Raw genomic sequence first — 14,838 nt, forward strand, 5'->3', positions numbered from 1 at the left:
TTTCCAAATGGAATCTTACCCTAAATGATCTTACGAGTGCAAATTCAGATGCGCTGTACTGTACCTGATGGGGACGTTATCCATATCTGGGTCTTTGGCCGTCACAATCCCGACCAGCGCACCCAAGCGAGCGTCTTCCTGAACCTCCATGATGGTGCCGGTCGGAGGGATGAAGATGGGAGGCTCGTCCACATCCGACACACTGACCCGCACGATGGTTTGATCCCGGAAAGAGCCGAGATCCACGAAACGAGGGTCCACGTGTTTGTTCACAGCCTCCACGACCACATTATGACTGCGCTTGTTCTCAAAGTCTAGAGGCTGAAATGAAAGAGACATTTAGAAACTATAAACTTTTGACTTTATTAAGTCAAAAAACGACTATAAAAATTGACATATACTTATATACTTATATGACTTATAATAAACTTATATACAAATATAAAAATAAATATAAATATATATTTATAAATATATAAACTTATATACAGTACATACTTTTATATAAACTTTTATAGTTTTTTTTTAAAAATTTTTAATAAATGTTTAGACTCTGTTCTCGTAATTTTGACTTTCTTCTAGAGATATTTAACTTTGTTCATGTGGTATTTCGACTTTGTTCTCGAGATATTGCGAGTTTAGTCTTGTAGTCTTAGATATTTTTTTTGGCGTGGCACTAAAACGCCGTCGTACTCTTGAATCTAAAATTGTATTTAGTTTAATTTTGTATTTTTCTATTATTTTACGTTGGCATGGGCTTCAGAAGCCTTGCTGTATTTGTTCAGCAGTTTTAATTTAATTTAATTTTATTATCTGTTTCGCATACCTTGTCAGTGTCGAGCACTTGCTTAGCCCTTTGTTGTTCTTATTCATTTTCTATTCTATCTGTTTTCTTTATATTTATTATATAAAAAAAAACAAAAAACTTGCTTTGTGTATTGCATTAAGCTAACTGAGACTTGTTATAGCACTTGCATATCATTGCTCTTTTGTTGATTTTGATTGCTTCCATTGTCCTCATCAAGTCGCTTTGGATAAAAGCGTCTGCTAAATGACTAAATAATGTAATTATTATTATTATTAAATTATAAAGACTACAATACACACATTCTAAGGCTCTAAATGATTTTAGTATTATTGTACAAACGATTTTTTAAGCGTTTATAATATTTTTAAAAGATTTTTATCAAGTAAACATCAGAATGACTGTAGTAATATCTCCAGATGAACTCTTACTGGACTGAATCAGCTCGGCTTTGCTTGATTCACCATCAATCATTCTTTAGAAAAAATCAGTGTTTCTCAAATCTGATCATCAGGATCTTTTGAGCAACGTTTGTTTCCAGAAGCTTTAATCCAATCATCTTTGGATTGCATTGCAATATACAGTATGTTTGGATCATTTCAATTTCATCTTACTTAGACATATTATTGGAGATATAGAATGATCTCTGATATTTATATGCATTTTTACTGTTACAAAAATCTTCTGATTTACATTACAATTTCATCTCACTTTTTTGTCCATATAAAGCATCTGCACCAAAATTCATATTTTTGCTAAATTTTAGTCTGAATAAAATTCACCTGTTTTTCCTCAAAATTCTAATTATAACATACCATATGAGCCATACAAGCCTGATCGAATATAATACACTAATATTCAGTAAACATTTCCATTTAATAAAACATAGAATTTTCATATCTCAGGCTTCTCAGGTTTAATGAAACATGAATAAATTTAAAAAAAAAAAATTCTAACATTTACTAACATTTAGAATATATATATAATAAAATGTGTAAAATGTGTGTCTATATATATATATATATATAAAATAACAAACACAAACACACACACATTCTTTGTTAGAATACACTTCTGCATATTAAACAATTTTGGTGCTGTGTTGAATCACCACTTGATGTTAAAAATCACGAGCTAACACCAAACGACACCATACGGCCACATGTGAAGGGCAGGATGACCTTCAGAGCGTGAAATGTCTTCCATACCTTTTTGATGGTGATGACGGCCTCTTGTGTATCTCCATCAGTGGAGACTCTGAACAGCTCTCCGCCCTCCTCGTCTTTGATCAGGTAACTCATATCCGTATTCTCGCCCATGTCTGCATCCGTCGCGATCACTCGGCCGATCGAAGTCCCAACGGCCACAGCCTCCGAGACCGAAAACTGATACATCTCTGTGAGAGAAAGAGAGGACGTTACTTTCAGAACAGTGTCCATTCATGTTGACACACTGAGAATGCATGCATATTAGGGCTGGAGAATACAGCAAAAGAAAAAAAAATATTTGATGATATTTGAGTATTAAATTATAAATATATATACTGTGAAATATTTAGTTTCTCAGTATGTATGTTTTTGCAATTAAAAGAAAAAAAAAAAAGTTTAAATATTTTTTGCACCATTTTTATCTAAATATCCTGTTCATTTTTATATGCACCAACAAAACAATGCATATGTAATTCTTATACTCATCAAGGTTGCATTTATTTGATTAAAAATACAGAAAAAACCATTAAAATGAAATATTATTGCTATTTAATATAACAGTTTTCTATGTGAATTTATTGTAAATTGTAATTGATTGCTGTGATGCGCAGCTGTATTTTCAGCATCATTACTCCAGTCTTCAGAGTCACATGATCCTTCAGTAATAATTCTAATATGCAGATTTGCTGCTTAAGGAACATTTCTGATAATTATTAATGTAGAAAACATTGTTTCATATTTTTGTGGAAACTGACTGTGCTACATTTGATTTTTCAGGATTCTTTGATGAACAGAAAGTTCAAAAGAACAGCGTTTATATAATTTTTTATAATTAATTTAATATAATTTTTTTTACATTATAAATGTCTTTACTGCCACTTTGGAACAGCTTAATGTGCAGAAATGTGTGCCAATCACAATGTCTGATTATCTTGAGTTATAAAATATTATGAGTCATACTATTACATTTTCAATGGATATGAATATGTTTTACTATTTTCAGGCATCACCCCAGACAGATATTACGCTGTAGTCAGCATGCTTGTGTTTGACTTATATATTGTATTGGAGGCCAGCGCTGTGCCATGACTCTGAATAGAGCGGCTGTAATACACATCACAGGCTCAGACAAATAAAAAGCACTTTGTCTCATTGTTCACATCAGAGCAGAGCGCATGGCCAATGCTTTAATACATTTCATGTCTGGAAGCAGGACTTGTGTGTGTGTGTGTTTGCAGCCACACTGTATATATAGAGCAATGAAACACGTTGGGGTATTATGTTCCCTTTTCAGCTGCTGTTCTTCCATCCTCCCTTTCCATTTCCTCCAGAGGAAAAGCAGCATTAGCTTTATTACAGCAAAGAGACTCGCTGTAATACTGTCTCAGATGCCCTGATGTCTGTTTTTCTCCATATTTCGATGACTCTCTACTCTTTTTTTCCCCTCTCATTCTCCACAAAAACCTCATTTGTGCCAGTTTTGCTCTAGCATCTAATTAATTAGCTGCATTTTGTATTGTGGGCCCTACTGAAATCTATATACCCTGTTATGACACATACTGCACTCAGGCATATTGCCTACATTACATATATTACAGACTGTACATTATGTAAGGCTGGGGTGCTTATTAAAGCGAGGTTTGACATTGTGTTGTGTTGCTGTTGAAACACCTTCAAATTAAATAGCGCAATAGTCGACTTCTGGATGTAAACAGACCATTCATTTTCCCCATAGAGAAATCAATTCTTAACGATTATGGATAAATCTTTCTAGATGGATGTAGCACGAGCTCTGAGGTTAAGAGATGATATGAGATTCTCTAGCAATCAGCCTGATTTGAAGATTATTTTAAGAAACCTTCAGAATGTGTCAGTGAATCATTCATTTTAATGAGTCAGTTCAAAACTCAACAAAATGATTCATTTGAGTCATTGCATATTTAGTGGCATGTTTTAATATAAAATGTAATATAAAGCATGCACACTATCGTTCAAAAGTTTGGGATCAGTCCTTTTTTTTTAGGAAGAAAAGATTGTTTATCCAAAAGGACACTGAATTGATTAAAAGTGACATTTGTAATGTTACAAAAGATTTCTGTTTCAAATAAATGCTGTACTTTTTTTAACATTCTATTCATCAAGGATCTTGAAAAATAAAATGTATCACAGTTTCCACAAAAATATAGAGATCAGCACAACTGTTTTCAACATTGTTGATAATTTGAAATGTTTCCTGAGCAGCAAATCAGTATATTAGAAAGATTTCTGAAGGATCATGTGACACTGAAGACTACAGTAATGATGATAAAAACTCATCTTTGATCATAGCAATAACTAATTACTATATAATCACATAGAAAACAAATATTTTTCAATTGTAATAATATTTCACTGTTTTTACAGTTTTTTATCAAATAAATGGAGCCTTGATGAACATAAGAGACTTTTAAACACATTTAAAAAATCTTAGCAATCCCAAACTTTTGAATGGTAGTGTAGATTCAACGAAGTCACATCAACTTAACACCGATAAGATTCAACCTGTACTGTACACACGCTATATTACAGAATTTCTAATCAATAGAAATCCCTGCCAAAAAGGTTCTTTCAGACAGTGGAATCATTTTGAGTTTGAAGGCTGGAAGGATTTGGACTAGACTTTAATGTTTCTGACCAAACACATACGACTGACAGGCTCTGACTGACAGGACGTTTGATAGACCTTCAGAACTGACAGCATAGGTTTAGTGGCGTTCACACTCACAGCAATTTGCAGCAACAACAAAAAACATCCGTTTCAACAAGATTTGGTGTTTTAAAGGAATAGTAACTTCAAAACGTCTGTCATCAGCTGCTCATCCTCATATATATATAATATAATATAATATAATATAACTAAAGGAATTGTTCACCCAAAAATGAAAATTTGCTGAATGGAATGAATGGATGCTCTGCAGTGAATGGGTGCCGTCAGAATGAGAGTCCAAACAGCTGAAAATAAAACTAAAACATCTCAATAATCCACATGTAATCCACACCACTCCAGTCCATCAGTTAACATCTTGAGAAGAAAAAAGAGACAAATCCATCATGAAGACATTTTTAACTTCAAACCATTGCTTCCAACTAAAATGTGTGTCCATAAATAATCCATAATAATGCTTCCTCCTGTGAAAAAGTCCATTTCCTGTTGTCTCTCACATTAAAATCCCACATATTTGTTTTAAACTGGACTGTTTTGTGCTTGATCTATGCAGATTTCTCTCCTGTTTCAGACCAGACCACTATTTTCTTTTAATTGGAGGAAGCACTATTATGGAGAGAGGAATCATTTAAAGTTAAAACATCTTAATGATGGATATGTTTATTTGGCTTCTCAAGACATTAATTGATGGACTGCAGTGGTGTGTATTATTGTGATGTTTTTATCAGCTGTTTGGACTCTTATTCTGACGGCACCCATTCACTGCAGAGCATCCATTGCTGAGCATGTGATGGAATGACACATTTCTCCAAATCTGATGAAGAAACAAACTCATCCTGAGGGTGAGCACATTTTCAACAAATTTTAATAATTACAAGGATTTTATTAAGGTTGCCACTTCAGTTGCACAAAGAGAGCTCTACTTTTTTCACATAACGTGTGCAACAGATTTTATGGATAAACTGCCATTTATGATCTTTACTGATAAGCCCGATTGATTATTGATAAATATTCAATAAATGAGACCTTATTGTAAAGTGTTACCCATTTATCAATGCCTATGTCTTTTTTTAGGCTTGGAAATAACAATTGTTACATTTCCAAGACCATTTGGTGAAGAACTAAAACATTAACTAGAACTAAAAATATAAAAAAATAGTTTTCATTGATTGAAATAAAACTGCAATAAAATTAAATATAAATATTAGACTAGAAACTTAAAAAAAAAAGAAAAAGAAAAAAATAATAATTTAGAAATGTTGCTTTGGCAATTAACAGAAAGAAAATAAGTTAAAGTACTACAATTACTAAAACTGAAATAAAAAATAAATAATTAAAGCTCAAAACAGAAGCACAAAAATTACTGAAACAAAAATAAAAAAATTAAATTACAAAAAATATCATTCAAAATGTGAATGAATGCTACAACAGAATATATCACTAAAATAAAATTAGAAATCTAGAAAACTTAAAAACAACTTCATAAAAAAAAGTTACTAAAATTACTAAAAATTAAATAAGAGTAAATTAAAACTGAATAGAAATATGAAATATGACAAAAGCACAAGACAAAATGACCTAAAGGTAACCTAAAATTAAAATGAAATTTGAAAATACAAGAAGGTAATTCGAAATATTAATAATAGTATATACATAATACTAAAAGCATACAAATTAGAAATTGGCAACAAACTGAATAAAGGTCATTGCACACTGAGTCCGAAATTTTCGCATTCGTTTTTACGTATTTTTCGTATCCCCCATCCTTTCCTATCAAAATGCATGCTACGGATGCCAAAACGCAGAAAATCCAACCTGGTCCGAATTTGTTTGGACGAACGAAAGTTTCGGAGGCAGTTTGCAAACGTGATTGAAACAACGTGAGATGGTATTTATTTTTTTAAAGTGCGAAAATTTCGGACTCAGTGTGCAGTGACCTTAAATCTTATCTATTGCATTATCTAATGTTAACAAATGAGACCTTATTCTAGAGTGTTATCCATTTATTAACCTGTATGGCTTGGACACCACGATTGAAAATTTTGCAAGGGCATTTTGGTGAGCATGTGCTGAAGAATCTGTCAGACGGCTGTTCTGATGATAGCGTTCACTCAAAGGACACGTCGTGAAGCAAACTCACTCTGAGGGAAGCGCGGAGGGTTGTCATTAACATCCGTGATCACTATGGTCACTGTGGTGGAACCGGAGAGGCCGCCCATTTGGCCTGCCATATCTGTTGCCTTGACAACCAGCTCATATCGGTCCTGCGTCTCACGATCCAGATCCGCCACGGCCGTCCGGATCACTCCTGAAGACCAAAGAAGAAGGAGAGAGCGAGAGAAAAGTGGATTGATGGATGTTTAAAGGTCACAAGAGCAGCTTTACATATCTGAAACCACTAATACTTCTTCTTATGCTCTTAGAATTAACTTCAATTCTTGATGCAATTAAAGCAATTCAAGTGCAATTAATTAATATGCAATTAAAGGGCTACCTAGAAAAAAACTATTTAGTTCATTTTGGCATGGTTACCAATTAGCACTTTGATATGAATATAAATATAAAGGAGAACTTATTGCCTCATTTAAAATGATAAACGCCATAAGACTTTATAGGCGAGCAGTTCAGTTTGACATTAGCTGCGTTCACACACCGCCCGCGTTTAGGACTGATGACTGTATTTCACTCAAACTGTCCATCAGTACAATATTTTGCAGAAGTGGATCGAAGAACGCCTGTGTGAACAAGCAGCTTTGTTAACTGAAATAAGGCTTAAACAAAATAAACTAAAATATAGATATTAGATGAAAAAAAAAAATTGGAATGTTGCCTTGGCAGTTAACTCAGATTGAAGTACTGAAATAAAAACTGAAAAAATAAATAAATAAATAATTAATAAAAAAGCTGAACAGAAATATATATATATATATATATATATATATATATATATATATATATATATAAATAAAACAATATAAATAAATAAATGAAAAAGCACCCAACAAAAATACTAAAATGTAAACTAAAACGTAAATGAAAATTAAAAATAGAAAAAGCTGATTCAAAATATCAATAAATGCTATAACAGTATATATAGTATATAAAAGTATATATTTCTATAATAGTATAAATAGAAAACAAAAAAAACTAATAAATTACAAAAGCATGCCACAAAGTTACAAAAACTTAAAATGAGCTTAGGTTGAAGTAATACAATTACTGAATCTGCCGTTAAACTGAATAAAAATATAAAAAAAGAAGAAAAAAAAGACAGAAATTTCAAAAACGTAAACCAAAATGAAAATGAAAACTAAAAACAACAAATATTATATTATATTATATTACAGGTTTCGTGAAGCTCAAACTTGTAGGTATCAAACAGATGAATGATTTGCAAATAAACACAAAACTAGGATGTTTCAAAAGCTATGAAAGTCAGTAAATGACTTGCTTTTCTTCTCTGAAGCTGAGCTGCCGCAGGAACACAGGTCCTGGAATCAAGATATTTTGGGACTGAAATAAAGACAATGGCACTGTGTTACCCTGAAGGACTGCAATTATCCTTTGTTGCCATGGCATTGGTTAGACACAGGCACGGAAATTATGAGAACAATAAAGGACACACGCCAGCCTGACACTCCTGCTGCGTCTCTCCTTTATTCGGTTTACATTGCAGGGAAATCTAAAATCGCCCTTTTTTAAGAACACAGGCAAAAGATCATCTGAAACACCAGAACCTGTTGCGTATAACCTTTCCTCACGCTCTCTCTCTGTCCTGATGTCACACGAGCACGACTGGATGCAGTGAGTTTGACATGAAATGTCAAACGGCAGGAGACGACTGCAGACGTTACAGTAGCGATGAGTGAAAGATTTCATCAGCCACAACCTTACATCTACATTAAAGAGCCCATGAAATTGCTATTGAAGCCTTGTGCTTTTCGTTCTGTGTTTTTCAGACGTGACGCACTAGTGTAAAAGATGACAAAATCACTGCAACGGTTGATAAGTGCCATTTCTTATCTTTGCACTAATCTAAAATAATTTCTGCACAGAACTACCAGCTAAGAAAATGCTGTCTGAAAAGCATTACGTTGTGTTCTTTATTCTAAGATGTTGGTTAACATTATTATTATTATTATTATTATTATATCTTAATATTTGAATTTTGACTAAATTATTTTATGATTGAAATTATTATTTATTTGTTTTGTTTTTGTTCATTGTGACATTTTAATCACAATTAAGTAAAGCAAAAATGCCATTGATGTAATAATGATGATGATAATAATAATAATAATAATAATAACTACAAAATATACAATAAAGACAACATTTAATTCCCCAACATCATACTTTTAAACCATTAAGATTATTTTATTTTTTTCAATTGCAAAAAATAAAACTTCTCCCAAACTTCTCCAATCAGCACTATTCTGAAACCTTCTGAACATTAGAAAATAAAATGTGCTGTTCCTGTAGTCAAACACATAGGGAAAAATTCAAAACAAATCCGTGGTGTTCCTTGTGAGTTTGTGCAACTCTGGCTGTCCATGTCAGTTTCTTTCAGCTCTTTGTTACTATCTGCATTTCTGTGGCTCTCTGCAGTGGAGATCTGCATTCCCAGTGAAGAAGCGCTAGCCATCAGTGATGTTTGTGTGCCAGATACATCTGTGCTGCTGAAGTCACTATTCACTCTCTCCCTCTCTCTTCAGCGCACAAAGACTCTGGTCCGAATTTGTAGGCTTTTGACATAATTAAATAAATAAATGCCAAACGCTAATTTAATAAAATTTATATTAAGCACATCAAGGTCAGCTCTAGAGCCATTTGGGTGCAGTCGTGCGTGCAGTGATGAGAGAGCGGTGCGGACAGATGAAACTCAGTGAGTGAAAAACAATGGCATTTTCAAAAATTAGGAAAGTTGACGGGTCCTTAAAAAGTCTTAAATGGTACAAGAAAGTCTTAATTCTGATTTCAGGAGGTCTTAAATGTGGGGACTGAAAGACAAGAATTACGATTAAACTTAAAAAGGCTATTCATTCAATAAATATGAGCGCTGCACGTTTCAGATTCAGCTGCTGCGCTGCTTTGTGGAGTCGGTCTCTTGGGCTTGTGTACTGCCGCTCCGAAAGCGCCACCTGCTGGAAGAGAATAATTTTCCATTTTCAATCAGCCTGTACGTCTGCTGTTGTCAAAGACCAATGTGAAAACAACCAATGATTTTAAGCAGCAAACACGCAGAGTTGTAAATGTGAACTGGTGGATCAACAAGAAGATAATGTGTTGTAAAATGTAAACAATTAAGGCAGTAAAATATATTTATATATATATAACCGGTGGAGCGAGAGGAATCATGGAAGAAAATAAATTAATATGTGGGAGAACATTAATTTTAATCACCGATATATGGGCCTGAAAAGAAGTAGGAAGACGAGACCAATTTTCCAAATCTGAGGATACTTTGGCTAGAATACCATTATAGTTTTTCCTGCAGGGAAGGAGAAACACATCTATCCCCAAGTACATAAAGTTTTGAACCAATGGAATAGATATAGAAAGGGACATGGAATCAATTTTAGAATTGAGGGGAAGTAAACATGACTTACTCCAATTAATTTTAAACCCAGAGTGAGATCTAAAATGGTCAAATAAATTCAACGCATGAGGAATAGAATGTGATGGTTTTCCAAAAACAATAAGATATTATCAGCAAACAAAGAAATATGCTGATGAGTATTCCGTATATTTATGGGAGAAATAGTTTCAGATTGTCGGACCGCTTGAGCTAAGGGTTCGAAGGATAGAGCAAATCATAAACTGGGGAAGTCGTGGCCTAATGGTTAGAGAATTGGACTCGTAATCGAAAGGTTGCGGGTTCGAGTCCCCGGCCGGCAGGGATTGTAGGTGGGGGGAGTGAATGTCCAGCGCTCTCTCCAGCCTCAATACCACAACTGAGGTGCCCTTGAGCAAGGCACCGAACCCCCAACTGCTCCCCGGGCGCCGCAGCATGGCTGCCCACTGCTCCGGGTGTGTGTTCACTGTGTGTGTGTGTGTGCATTTGTTCACTACTCACTGCTGTGTGTGCACTTGGATGGGTTAAACGCAGAGCACCAATTTCGAGTATGGGTCACCATACTTGACAATACGTCACGACTTAAAAAAAAAAAAATAATAATAGAGGAGACAGCGGGCAACCCTGACAAGTACCTCGATGTATAAAGAATGGGTTAGAGCGAACATCTCCTGTGAGAACAGTGGCTGCTAGATTAGCATACAGAACTTTATCATATTTATGAAACTCGATCCCAGACCCAGATGCTGTAGAACCGCCCATAAATAGTTCCATTCTAGCTGGTCGAATGCTTTCATCGCATCTAGAGCTAATACTGTGTAAAGGGAGGACAAACTATTTTTTGTAATTAATAATATGATATAACCTGCGTAAGTTATCTGAAGCTGAGCGAGATCTAATGAATCCTGTTTGGTCATGATGAACTAGCCTATTCATAAATTTCTCTAGACGACGAGATAGTACTTTAGCATATAATTTAACATCAGTCCCTATCAAAGAAAGTGGCCAGTAACTAGAACAGGAAGTCGGATCTTTATCTTTTTTTAACAAGAGAGAAATAACAGCTATATTAATGGATGGGTGAAATGGGCCTTGGGGATTTTCCCTTGTTCATAGATTGAATTGCTGACTCAAGCTCCTGAAGAGTGATCGGTTCAGCCAGGTATTACGAATCTGAATCTGACAGCCTAGGTAAATCAAGGTTGGATAGAAAAGATGCAAAAGAGTCACGGTTACCATCAGCAGAAGAAGTATAGAGGTTAGAGTAAAAACAGTGAAAGGCAATATTAATGTCTTTTGAGTCTGTCATAATGAGCCCAGACTGGGATTTCACTGCTGAAATATTAGCAAACTTTTCATTGTTGCATAATCTTAGGGCTAAAAGGTGGCTTGGTCTACTCCCTTGAAAATACTAATTCTGCCTGGATCTTTGGATCAGGAATTCTGCCCTGGATCTCAGTAATGAATTGAGTTCGGACCTAACCGCCATTATTTTACTGAGTGTATTGTCTGAGAAACAATGCTGATTATCTCTAGTCAGATTCTGGAGCTGTGATTCCAGTTCAATTATCTTTTTGTGTTGGTTTTTCTGAAGGAAAGAGGCATATGAAATTGAGTTATTCCTTATAAACCCTTTAACTGCATTCCAAAGTGTTCGAGGATCATCCACTGAACTGTGGTTAATTTCAATAAACTCTAAATTTATTTCTGAACTGACTGCAAAAATTTTCATCCTGTAACAATTTAGGGTTAAATCGCCATCTAGTGGGACGAGATGGCCGAGGGATCAAAGATAATCTGCACAAATTTCCATCATGATCCGACAAAGATAAGGAACAGATAGCGGCATCACGAACAGCTGAAGATGAAGTAGAAATTAAAAATTGCGAATATGTCAATTCGCGAATAGGATTTATGAGTAGCAGAAAAGAAAGTGAAAGACTTAGCAGAAGGGTTTAATAAACGCCAACTATCCACCAACGAGGATGAGGTTACACATTGCCGAAGTTTGTCAGAACACAAAACTTGAGAGTGTGATTCCTTTGGTCCAGATCTATCTAGGATATGCGACATTACAGATTTCATATCTGCACCCAATACAATTTCAAAATCTGAAAACTTCAAGAGATAGGTTGACAAAACAGAGAAAAAAGTAGGGTCAGGAGTACAAGAGGCATAAACTGAGAGAAATACAATATTCCTATTCTCCACTGTTGTTTTTATACAGTAGGTGTTATTCTGACCTCTGTATCACAACCTTTACCTAAATAGTAATATTTAAAGTCCTCCGGACCAATATTAGGACACCCTTGGTTTTAGTATCCGAAGATGAGTGAGATACCACTTCATAAAACTTATTACATCTGTGTATATCCTCCTCTTTCAAATGAGATTCTTGAACTAACACTATATCAAATTTTCTTCTTAGCAAAAAATCCAGAAAACCTGTACATTTGTGAGGGCTATTTGGGCCATTAATATTACAACTCAGAATATTAAGGTCAGTCATATGTGTCAAACAGAATCACTGCATAAGACAAAATACAAGTTTGAAAATAAAACCAGTTGAGTCTACCATTAAACCACCCCCCACCCTTCCCATCACTATTAAAAAAAAAAAAAGCATAAACACATTCCTATGAACTATGGCAGATCAAACCAAGAACAAACCTTGATCTGCTAGCACCCCTTAATATGGTCCGTGGAGTCAACAAAACCCTGCACATTACTGAAGCACCAACATTTAGCCCCATAGTCACATACTGTATTGACTAGGTAGTATTTCTATTAAAAAAAAAAAAAAAACAAGATAAGAGATAGAAAAGAGAGATGAAGAATACAACTAAAACAAATAAAATATCATAATCAGTAAGCGATACTGTATGCACAATGAACTATGAATTAAGAAGTGAACATTAAAGTGAACAGTGAAAGACACAGTCACCAAACCATTTAGAGCATCTCTTCTCCGATTAGACAGCAAATGTCCAGCTGGAGTTCACTGAGAGTTGGTGGATGAATGGGATCTGAGAAAAACTGTTGTTTCTTCTGGGGAATATAGCATTTTAGGTCCACCTTGATTCAGAATGACCTTCAGCGTTGCAGGATAAAGGAGAAATTTCTCTCATCTTCTTCCTAATTGGCACAAATGCACTTCTTTTTGAGGAAACCGGAGAAAACGTGAAGACATGAAGTCTCGCAGCCTGCAGAATGAGCTCCCTGTCCATGTACCGCAGCAGTTTAAAGATGAAAACCCGTGGTTTAGCGTGATCTGAGGAGAGCCTTGTGTACATGCGATGCGCTCGCTCCACTTTAATCTCTTTGCCCGCCAGAGATGGGATCCACGTCGGTAGCGATCTTTTCAAAAGGCCCATAGGGTTGTCCTTTTCGGATCCTTCAGCCAATCCAACCAGACGCAAATTGCTGCGCCTATTGTGATCCTGTAAGTCCACAACCTGTTGCTCGAGCACGGCACCGCACCTATCGTGATCTGCGATGACTTTCTTTTAATCTTTCATCTCCCCTGTAAGAAGATCTAGTTAAGAGCATAGCAACTGAACAACTGACATGCAAGAAGCGAACTCGTTCCGCATCACAGACAACTTGGTTCTTAGAATGTCCTCAAAGTGTGTAACAGTGTTCGCCATCTTGTCCATCATATCGCTTAAGTTTGGTGACTTGGATTTCTTCTTAATCGGAGAAGCCGACGGAGACAACTCCTGATGTTTACGACTGCGTGCCATCAGGTAAAGCACAACCAATGAATAAAACTTAAAACAAAACGAAACAAAATCAGCAAAAAGAGGCCAAACATACGGAGCTCTACTCAAGTGCGACTAGGTTCATGAGCACGTCACGTGACTTCTTTAGTCATTTTAAATTTCTTAAAAGATCCTGAGAGTTATGGAACAAAAAATGTCAAGTGGTAGACCCCAAAAAAAAAAATTCACCTGCACTGCGCCAGAGGAGCCAACGGCCTGTCCGTGAAGACACAGGCCGATCCTCGACCCAAATTAAGGCCCTTATTGATGCTGACTGCAGCCCAATATTCATAAGATGCTATCTGCGAGAGAAGGGCTTCAAGAACAGAAAATGTCTTCAAAGGCCACGTCTCCTCCCACGCCACAAACTTGACCGCTTGGAATTTGCAAGGGCGCACCAAACATGGGACATTGAAAGGTGGATGAAAGTTTCATTCTTTGATGTGAAAAATGTAACCTATTCTGTCCTGATGACTTCCAACGTTACTGGCATGACAGGGAGATCCCACTGGAGATGTTTTCTACACGGCAAAGTGGAGGAGGCTCCATCATGATCTGGGGTGTTTTTCCTTCGATGCGAAAACTTATAATGTTTCCCCCGGTATTTTGTTCAGGAGTGTGTGCGCGTATATTATATATATATATATATATATATATATATATATATATATATATATATATATATATATATATATATATATATATATATATATATATATATATATATTTTTTTTTTTTTTTTTTTTTTTTATGTGTATTTTTCTGATATTTTAAGAGGAACATTG

General features: G+C 35.2%; 1 protein-coding gene across 1 annotated transcript in view; it reads right to left on the reverse strand.

Moving 5' to 3' along the window:
• LOC306879671 (cadherin-22-like) overlaps nucleotides 1–14,838 on the reverse strand; it is a gene marked incomplete at its 5' end in the record, with an annotated part of 112,786 nt that overhangs the window by 66,700 nt on the left and 31,248 nt on the right. Inside the window, 3 exons of the mRNA XM_079432821.1 lie at nucleotides 65–321; nucleotides 2,014–2,201; nucleotides 6,858–7,025. Coding sequence (XP_079288947.1) covers nucleotides 65–321; nucleotides 2,014–2,201; nucleotides 6,858–7,025 — 613 coding nt within the window. The remainder of the gene's footprint in view (nucleotides 1–64; nucleotides 322–2,013; nucleotides 2,202–6,857; nucleotides 7,026–14,838) is intronic.

The sequence above is a fragment of the Barbus barbus genome (genome assembly GCF_936440315.1).
Source record: "Barbus barbus genome assembly, chromosome: 13".
NCBI lineage: Eukaryota > Metazoa > Chordata > Actinopteri > Cypriniformes > Cyprinidae > Barbus > Barbus barbus.